General features: G+C 41.1%; 1 protein-coding gene across 7 annotated transcripts; it reads right to left on the bottom strand.

Annotated features, from left to right (window-relative positions):
- Positions 1-623: 623 nt before the first annotated feature.
- On the bottom strand, positions 624-9,406 carry LOC148033691 (uncharacterized). Of its 7 annotated transcripts, none has more exons than XR_015691353.1 (7): positions 9,148-9,406; positions 8,948-9,046; positions 8,374-8,487; positions 1,555-1,633; positions 1,378-1,477; positions 1,069-1,205; positions 624-958 (listed from the first exon to the last, which is right to left on the bottom strand). XR_015691353.1 is itself a non-coding variant. In XM_087681652.1 (7 exons), the coding sequence occupies exons 1-7, from the start codon at positions 9,259-9,261 to the stop codon at positions 857-859; spliced, it is 810 nt and encodes a 269-aa protein (XP_087537778.1). In that variant the 5' UTR covers positions 9,262-9,406; the 3' UTR covers positions 627-856. The 7 variants fall into 7 exon arrangements, 6 of the variants coding, with proteins under 6 accessions (XP_087537781.1, XP_087537783.1, XP_087537778.1 ...); XM_087681652.1 differs by having other exon boundaries at positions 627-958; positions 1,069-1,273; positions 1,378-1,474; XM_087681651.1 differs by having other exon boundaries at positions 629-958; positions 1,069-1,273.
- Positions 9,407-10,650: the final 1,244 nt, after the last annotated feature.

The raw sequence follows: 10,650 nt of genomic DNA, 5'->3' as shown, positions 1-10,650 counted from the left end.
TAAAACTCTAGGTCATAAAACCCATGGTAGTCAAAGTACCTTTCACACTCGGGGACTTCAAAAAGTTTTTAGTGTATCTTTGATGACTAAACTTGAGAAAGAAGACTCTAGGTGATAAAAACCATGGTAATCAAGAGTACCTTCTAACCTCGATGAAAGGACTATGCAAGCACTTTGATAAATTTCCCATGTCACAAAGTTTGCATCAAACAAGAATATAGCCGCTTCCTTTGTTTTTCTCTCATTTCTTTTTCAGAATGCCACAACAATTTTGCTTACTTTTGAAATAGACCTAGGGCCACCACACCCTCAACCCTAGTCAATAGCCATTAGGTTGAGGATAGACTTGTGGTTCAAAGGACAAGTACACAGAATCAATGCCACTTTGCTTAGAAAGTTTGAAGGCTTGCTTGAACCCACAACCTCACATTGTAATTCAAGCTCTAACCATTTAGGCTACACTACCATTTTGTAAACAATTGCTTCTCATTTTAAGGGGATGAGAATCCGAAAGCACACCACCCTTCATAACCTGCTTTTGAGTTTTAAGCCTAAATTGTTGAGAACACTCACTATCAGTAGCTAAGAAATATACACAACATTTGAAAACCATTGTATGCAGAGAGAGCTCAGAAACAGAGTATGGTGAACCACATTGAATGTTTCTAGCTAAGAAACACAGCCACCTTAGCTTTAACATATATATATATCGCACATTATGCTGTTTATAACCATTGTGAGTTTCATAATCAGGATACAAAATGTTGGTTGAAGTGAAGAATGTCAACACTTCCAATCATCACACTAGGGTACAAAGTCTGCACTAGTCCAAGTTTCCACCTTATTAGCGGGACTTCTATTTTTTAGGAGGTTGCCCGCTATTGGACCAATGCTGCTGCTCAGGAAGACAGCTCTCAAAGTGGAGCGCCCCCACCAAAAAACCTGCAAGATAAGGTGGCTATACACCCCACACCAAACAACACTGTTGTATCTCGCAACAATTTGATAAACATCCGGACACTTATGTTATTGTTCAGCAGTGAAAAGACACCAGTAAGCCTCTGTTACCTGAGGAAAGCCACGCTTCAAGTGATAAACAAGCTGATTCTTTCCATTGATCAGAAATGCGCTCTGTTTCTTCATGCACTTTATGCATTGGGGGTAAAACCTTTGTGCAGTGTTCTTTTTAACTGAAAAGAAAGAACCTAAGAAACCACGGTGTGGTTGCTGTAAAGATCGTATGATTACACTAGGGGGTATGTGATCTGCTATACTGAAAAGTACCGCCAAAAGAGATGGCCATTGCTCAGAACCACGTTTGACCTTGCAAGAAGCACTTAAATCTCCTTGGAGAAACAGAATAGGGTAAAGTAATACCTGTCCCCAGTCCTCCTGCCACAATGGTGACAACCGTCTCGACGAAAAGCCTCATTCAACTGTTTGTACTGGGATGCCGATGCCTGGTTTGGTCCTGCTGCTGAGATAATATGCAGGATATTACAACTGAACCATAAACATAGCAGAGAAAAGAAGTAGCATTTGTACAAAAGCCACCTGGGATTGAAAAGTTTGCAAGTGCTCCAGGCTTGCAAAGATCACTTGGCATTAAGTTGTGAAATTTTCCCCCTAATACCTGTGTCATAAAAATCACACAAAATTCACAATTGCATTGACGAAACAAATAATATAGCATACTTTATCAACAAACAAGTAACCTCTTACAAACCTTTGCCCATCTTGTACATCCTACTGTGCTAATGAGATAAGACACACGAGGACAAGGCCAACCAGAAAGGCAACAGAAGAGCCCAAGAAAACATCATTCCCAGCATACATATATATGTGCATGGGGGAACTGAATTACAAACAAGCAAGCATCTTTTAATTCTTTTGAAGGTATGCAAATGACTTCATCATGGAGTGTTTTTCATCTAAAACGAAAAGACAGCAAAAATCACAACTTTGCAAGTTCAAATTTCAAAGGCCGTACAGTTGCCCCCCTGTATGATGGCTGAAGAGCAGGAACATATCCTACAGCTCTTGAAGCCACCTCTTTTTTAGATGCTAACCATGGAGACAGCAGCTACATTTTCAGTTGACTACTGCTGCACTCTCATTCGGTCAAGATGCTGATATGCAACCCTGTTTCAATATCGACCAACTGCACAGCCTGGAGCGCATCTCCGAGTGTGTCCCTCACCCCTGTGCTCCACCTTTTGCTTCAAGCCTTCCCTTTGGTTCAACTCCTACAGTTGACACTGGTCCTACCACTTCATGTCAATTCATTCATTTGCAATATCCCCCTTGTTCATTGAGCTTATGTCTGACTATTCATATCATATGTTCGTGATTTTCATGCGCTTTGTATCCCTATGCTAGCCCTAGCATAGGCTAACATGGTATCAAAGCCAGTTGGTCTTGACAAAAGTCCCACCATGAGCATTAGGGCTTTCCAGTTCACCTGAATTGAAATGTAATGACTCAACTCTCTCCCATCAAGAAGGGAAGGTTCCCATGGACCATCACCGCCTTCATCAAAGCAATCATCATCACCAGAGCCGACGGTACCCTCCCAATCATCTCCATCCATCCACGCTCTAAGGGGTTTATCAACAAACTGATCCAGCACCATCTTCCATTCCGATGTTTTTATCTTCATGCATTCCTTCAGCTCTCAATTTGGTCTGGCCTCTTCAAGGCATATCCATGCCAGAGTCAAAGATAGGTACATATCCATCACAACAATGAGCTGGCAAGAATACGGAAGTCCTAGTTGGAGGAAACCAATCCTTTATTGAGACAATTGGTGCTCCATTGCCTTCATCACAGCCAGACCTAGTGGTGGATCTGTATGTTCCCTCTAGTTTGTATGAATCAAAACCCTTCTCTATTGCTCTGTCTATTCTACAGCTATCTGCTGTACATCACCAAGGAGACGCAGACCATACCAGTATATAAACTTGAACAGAGGTTCTAGATGCAAAAAATCTCGATCAAGTGAAACAGAAAGTTTACTTTCTGCATCTCTAGAGCATGATTTTGGCACATCCTTAGCTAGGAACCCTGCACGCCAACCCCATTCTCAAAATCCTATAGGACCAACCCACTTTTACAATTGCCTTTCTTGGCCTGCTAGAGTCTCGCCTCTGTACAGCTTGTGGATATTACCTAGCGGAAGTGCAGAGTGCTTCTACTTAGCCTATAGTCCATCATTACCAAGCATTCCACTTGTAGTCAATGCACATTATCCTTAGGTGAGTCTATTTGATGTTCAATTCCCAAGAACCTCACTCATCCACCATACACCATACTTGCACTCAAGTATGGATGGTGCTCTGTGATTGGGAATCCTGTCCATGCCCTTAACACTACTCTCTTGAAACCTTCCCACAAGGAGCTCAAGCCCCACACTATGTTGTCTCAAACCCTTAAGTGCCTAGTGGAGCCATCCAACAAGAAAATCATTCTTTGCTTGATGGGTGTTCTTGGGACTATATCTCAAATGCACCTCATCCACAAGAGCTACCCTCATCTCATACAATCAATTTCAAAGTTGCTATAGGTAAGAATGCCTTCACAACTAGGACTCATTTTACGGTCTAATATCACAAACCATTCCTACCTAACACAACAAGCACATGTTGTAAAGAAATGCTTGACTACAAAATACAAACACAATCATACGACAAGCGCACAGATTGATAAAGAAACATAGTTAGTGTTAGGGTAACACAAAGATAATGAACACAGAAGAAGAAAGAAATCTGAATCATGAATAAATACAATGCTCAATGCAGCAAACACACTATGCTAGGACCAGGATAGAAAGTATGGGCAAAAGAATGTGTCATAGTCCAACAAATCTTGAAACGCAGTAGGCAATCTCCTCAGAAGTCTAGCAACAGCAAACACAACCTTGATGAAGGTCGAAAGGCAATCAGTGCAGAGAACAACAAATGCAACTAGGTCCAACACCGTGGCAAGTGGGTGAAGGAGCAAAATGGGTAAATGCAGCAATCTGATGACATGGCAAGTCAGGGCATCTCCAAGAACAGCAACACAGCAGTTTGATGGTGTGGAAGTATTGACAACTCCCGCTACAGCAAAACACAGATTTGTGCTGGTCGTACAGGCTGCAAACACACATGATCATCACTAAACATCAAAGTGTGAAATAGTTAACTGTGATGAGTGTGAGTGATATATAAGGCAAAGGGAGAATAAAGAGGTATACATGAAAGGATACTAAGGAAACAATAGAGGGATAATAAATAAAATCCTTGCCTTGATACAAGAACTTCAATTTCCGTAACTGTAGCAATCTATGACACCACTTCGTGCAGCCATCTCTACATGACGACACCTTATTAGCCTTTTCAATAACCTATCTTTTATGCTCTATCATCTTATGGTACATTGCATTTGCTGAAAATTGCCAAAATCATCAAGCCAAGTGAAACTCTAATCTCACCAAGAATTAGAGCCCTCAAAATCAAGAGGAATATGCTACCCAATTTTCTTCTCCAACCTAGACCATCATCTTTATTAGTTTGAGTTCATTTGTAAGTCGTGTTTGTGCTATTCTCTCTCCAAACCATAGTGTATCTATCAAATTAGTGTGATGGAACACTATGCACTCATACCATATCAAAGAGATAGTAGGTTTTGCAAGGAGAAACAAAGTATATGGCAAACATAGAGAGAAGAAAACTCAGAAACTCAAAAGGAGAAGAGTGAAGACAATGATGAATGATGAATCAATGAATCATGCTTAATGAATCAAGTTGATACAATGGAGCTAAAGCTTTGAAGATGATTGCAATATACTATCTGATCAAGTAGCAGTCCCTAGAGGGGATCTACACTATAGAGGGAGCAAAACACAATCCTCCGAGCAATAGGGTATAGCTGAAGATGAAGAACAACTGCCAAGGGAGTAAATCGCAATCATCTAAGGCCGTCGGAGTCAAGGAAGAAAATCACCAACTAGTGACACGTGCTCCGAAGGGTGAAGAAGGACAAGGCAGCCTGCTAGGTGAAGAAATCCAACCCCAAATGGAGTAGGAGACGCAAAACACAACCTCCTAGGGATACATGTGTCTGTCAGAGCCGATGCCAATGCTAGAAAGGTGTCTGAACAGCAAAACACAACGAGACACTGACACTTGATAGAGAGGAATGTCACTAGATGAAGGAGGAGCCACCAAATTGCCAACACAGCCCAATAGGTGATGCCAGATGCTGGGAGACTAACGCCAGATAGAAGAATGCTGCAAACACAAGCTTGATGATGACATAGGGTGAGGAGGGCTAACATCAGATGATGTAGGTTGCAAAACACCAAGTGGAGATGGATGCAAAAGCCACAAACCGAAATGTCCTTGCAGGGTATGAACAGCAATGGAGAGAATGGAGAGAGGAGAAAAGAATGTGGAAGAGAATGACAAAGTGTCAAAAGGAAAGGATGCGTGGGATGGTAAATGGGTGGAGTCGCTCCCATGTTTATAGGCACAAACTGTCTCAAGTGGTGCCCCAACTCTCTCAAGTGGTGTCCACTGAAGTCTCTCAAGTGGCACCTAGACACTAACTAATGATCCAAATAAAGCCTTTTTGGGGCAGTAAATGGAAACCAAAATAGGAGTAAAGTAGACAAAATGTACTAAATCGCTGGGTTTCTCAATAGTATCCCCACATACTTCACACATACAAGCACTTTTTATAGGAAACGTCTATTAAAGGGTATAGCCTGAAGTATTATAAAGCATCAATGAAAGAGATTATATTACCCCTTATCCATTCCTCTTATGACAAGACTAGCAAAGAAGGTGTAAAGAAATGCTCAAACAAAGAATGATAACTCAAAGTGTACGACAAGAACACAATGAACATAGAAAAACTTAAGATGAAGAGAACTCAGAATGAAATAAATGAACAAACTATGATAATATAAATACAAGCAGCCTCAAACCTCTATGTCTTGGGTGGACCGGGGACAAGGTGAGTTGGAAGAGTGAAAGAAAGAAAGAAAGATATATTAACATCTACATAAGGCCAATGTGGCCTATGAGACAAAATCCAATGTACATCCATGTCTAATGTCATATCATCAGTAAGGTAAAGATAACATTAAAAATAAGCGGGTGGCCTATGAAACCATGCGGAGAATAACCATACTAGGGTTGAACCATGTGTAGTGTTGTCCCATCGGTAGAAAAGAAAAGAAAAGAAAAGGAGAACCAAATCTGATAGAACCATGTACAAAAATGTGGTGGAGACTATAGGTTGTAGCTGATCTCAAGGTCTGCACATGATCTCAGCTATGATGCGGTCCTTAACTGCTTCAATAATAGGCCTTGTGGTGACTCTTTGGTGTCTCATGATAATGGCTCTAATCCGACTGTGGTGCGGCCTTCTCCGATGTGGTCCTAGTAGACGGGGTTGTCATACTCAACGAAGGGAAATTACTCTATCCAATGTGACTCCACGGCGTGGCATGTAAGGTGTCTGGTGGGATGACTCTGTCTCTGCTAGGCTAGTAGTGTCAATAGGGTCGAGTCTGCGAAAAAAGTTTGTCATTGCTCTTTGTGTGGGTCCCTCTCGATGAGTTGGCCTCCTATCTTGCAGAAGTGTTGTGCAACACCTCCAAAGCTCCATGAGGAAAAGACCTAGGCATCTCCAGTCCTCGTACTCCATGATGCGATGAAGGGGTCCAAAACCATCACAGAAGAGGCAATGGTACCGTCCTCGTATGTCATAGTATATTATACATCTCCATATGTAGTGCTCCTCCGTCTCAAGCTCTCAACCACAAAGCTAGCAAGTCCTATCCTCTGCTAGGGTATCTGTCCATCTATCTATCTCCATCTAAAGCCTATGTGAGAAGGTGTGAATCCGTCCAATATCAGCCCATATGCTATGGGAGAGATGGGTGTCCATATATGCTGGCCAAATAGTGAAACCATCATCAAAAAGAGACAAGAACTAACTCTTATAGAACGCCATCCTCGATATGGTGAAATATTGAAACCATATTCTCACAAAGTAGCAATAGATCATCATGCGTGTGAGAATATGGTCCAGCGTGGGCAATGGAGAGTTGGTCAATATGATGAATTAAAGATTCATCCAAATGAAGCATGATGACGGCCTGAGCTTTTTCATCGTCTTCTACATCAAGGGGACCTGATGGGCCAATAACTTTGGTTTCTTTTATGAAGGGCCAGCAGCCTTGTTCCATCATTTTATATTTTACTAGGACTTGCCAAGGATGAAAGTCTTTTCCATTGAACTTGCGAATTTGAGGCCTTATATCTGCATAGGCCATGGCCATTATAGGAAGGTCTTACCTATTGCCTTAGGCAATGGCAATGGCAATGTCTAGTCCTTTACAGGTGGCCAAGTACGAACCAAATAACAGAATTGATAGCCCTACAAATGATAACCAATTTTAAAGCTCTAAGGATGAAAAAGGTTGGAAATCATACATATGTAATATCTCAAGGTAGGATTTTGGCACTCCCATCCTTCAAACAACCCTTGATTTAAGTTTTACTGTTTTCCTAGGTTTCAATGAGGTGAACTTTGACTGGACTTCTAGCTCCTCCCCACCTTGTGGTTTAGTGTATGAGCATTTGATTGAGCAAGGTCAATTAATGACCTCGACACTTGGCAAAAGTCCGAGGAGATTTCAATCACATCAATATTCATACGGCAATAAACTAATGTCACTAAATGCCTTTTCAGTGCTTAGAAGCACTCATCTCAAGATTGAGATATTTAGGTATTACCTTGTCAAGTTTGGTGAGACACTTGACTCATTACCGATGTTGGGAGCACGCTTCTCAGTGAACTTATGATGTCCCCCGAGTATTGGAGCTACTCACAGATCAAGAACACACTTCAGAGCATATGCTCTAGAAATTAATCAATTAACTAACACTAGTTCAAGGGCTAATAAATGCTCAAGATTGCTTGGATGACAAATTGGCCTAGCGAATTTGATTGTTGGATAGTTAAAATGTCTTCCTAACCTATAGTTGCAATTTTTCAGCCATTGTGTGCGAGCACACATGCATGCACAATTGAGACTACTGCCTTGGGCAAGTGATATATCTTTGACTCAAAACATGTTAAATCACTCATTAGAGGGACTGTTTCAAACCCTAGGATAGATCCCCACATGCATAGAAATTTCTATGCTCCAAACTGGATGCAGCTAAGTAAAGGATAAACTAATCGCCTCACAGAGCTGCCTGAAAGGTTCTTAGAGAATTATGATAAAGGTAATGCAACCATGTCAGAAAACCAAAATTTTTTAACAACTCAACTTTGAATTTCAGAATTTGAAGTGCGGTAACAGTGAAAAGGCTTAACCTTAAAACCAACTAGACCAGAGACCACCGTAAGAATTGCATCTTCCTTGCTGATGATAAAATCCTCAGGTTTGCCAGGACCAAATGCCAAATAATTTCGAATAGTGAAAGAGACCTGAAAAGACCGTGACTTACTGTCATACTTGCAAGCGCAAAACTGTGGGACCTCCGTGATGATATAGATATTGAAATGGGTGACAGCAGTAACTATAAAATTAGAAAATCAAAATGCACACCACTAAAAAACTTTTGATGTAATAAGGTACATATTGCAAGTATCTCAAATGTCACGGGCACAATGCAGTCGCCTTAATGTACTCACATTGCGACAAATTCTTCCAACCCTGCAAATGTTAGAAGCGTATACACACAAGGCACTCAACGTGGCTGAACATAATTTGAGGTACACTAAGCAATCATCTCACATACGGAAAAAAGGAGCGGGGGAGGGGAGGGAGAAACATAATTGAGATACCAGCTTAGATCATTTGTGCAAATTCTACAGGTTTAAGGAAACCATAACAAACAGTTTGTTCAAATGTTCAAGAAAACACATAAGGACAGGGAAACTGGACCTGACCGGCAACCAAAGAGCTGCAAGTCACAGCTAGGCAACCTAATAAGGAACTCCATCCAACAGTTGCACATGAAACTCGGCAGGCTCTACCTGCAATCTATGAATGTGGTAAGCTTCATTTTAGTTATACATAGCATATTTGCTTCTTTGTTTTTAGACACTGATAGAAAATGAACAAAGAAAGGCAGAGAGGCTCGCCTGAGAAGCCTGTAAGGACAATCCATACGCGACAGCGGCTCCAGCTGGAGGAAGAATGATCTGGAGATAGGGTGGGAGGGAAGGTGCTGAGGCCTTCTTCGCTTCGTTTGCCATAGCTCGCGTCTGCAGCACATCTCAAGATTTGCCTTAGAAAGAACACATGTGAAGATCACAATTCAAGGGACTAAGTATGAATCATAATGCATAATGCATCAGTCTGTCTCGCCAATCGCAGGACACAAATAAGCAAGGCCTCTAAGAGGGGGGGGGGGGGGGGGCGCGGGGGGATTTTACAAAATTGGACTTTTAAACAAGACAAGAAGTCCACCCTTCCCTAGTGGCACCACATCTCCTGTTTTGAATAATTCTTAGAGATGTATTCATTACTGATGGCATGTACAAAAAGGAAATGGGTGGCTTCTAAGGTTTCCAGTTCTGGAGTTGAGCGCAATGACACATTGTGTCAAATATATCTTGATACTTGGCTTCAAACATTTGTTGGAACGTAGCTTCACACATCTCCATCTTTAGCCTTCTCTCCTGGTGGATTATGAAATTCCTTGTCTCCAAACTTGCTTAGTAACCTAAAAACTTTACCTTCTTCAATTTATCTGCAGCCTCCATCAACAAGCTACAGAGGAGGTGGAGTGATTAATTTTTTATTTCTGTTTTGATTGGGTTGACCACCAAGCCTGATGCTAGGCTAAAGGTTTGAATACAATTCCAAAAGGCTTTAATTGAGGATAGGTCATTATTGACAATCCCTTTTGCGTCATTAACAAACAAATTTAAGAACCACGTCCTTTTTGTTGAGAATATTAATGCATCCAAGTCTACCTTCTCTTATTTCTTCCTCAATTAGCCAACCTAAAGCATCCAATGCTACCACAAATATTAGTGGGGCTAAAGGACATCCTTGCATGATTGATCTAAAAAGAGGAAAGGAGGTTGATACTTCCCCATTTATTGCCATTTTAGCACTTGCACTTCCAAATAGGATGGTCACAAACCTAATGAATTTTTTACCTAAACCCATATCCTAAAGAGACTACAGTATAGAACACCAATCTAGTCTATCATAGGCTTTGTCAAAATATATTTTGAAGAGAAAATTTTGGTTTCTTTTTTGGGAAAACTTAGAGCCTTCCCTTAAGGAAATGATGAAAATCTAATATATATCCAATTACCATCAAGATGGGAGCTGAGCCTTCTTGCAAGAGTTTTGGCAAATATCTTATATGTTGAGGAAAGACATGTGATTGGTCTCTAGTTGGAAAGGTTCCTTTTGTCATCTCGCTTATGTATAAGTTGGATGACCCCTTGCTTTATGTCTATTGGAAGAGCTCCAAACCTCATGGATTCTTTCCAAATCTAAAGGAGTGGCAAGATGAGAAATTCTTTAAACTCCTTTAAGAATTCATTGGGGGGGCCTGTCAAGTCATAGGCTTTTTCCATTTGCAAGGTAGTCGATAGTATCTCCTATCTCTAAATTTATTATATCCA

This window comes from Lygodium microphyllum, chromosome 7, assembly GCF_053477565.2.
Source record: "Lygodium microphyllum isolate KBCC chromosome 7, Lygodium_microphyllum_v1.1.10, whole genome shotgun sequence".
NCBI classification, from domain to species: Eukaryota; Viridiplantae; Streptophyta; class Polypodiopsida; order Schizaeales; family Lygodiaceae; genus Lygodium; species Lygodium microphyllum.
Note: the sequence above shows the minus strand (reverse complement) of the source record. Positions and strands in the feature narration are given on the sequence as shown.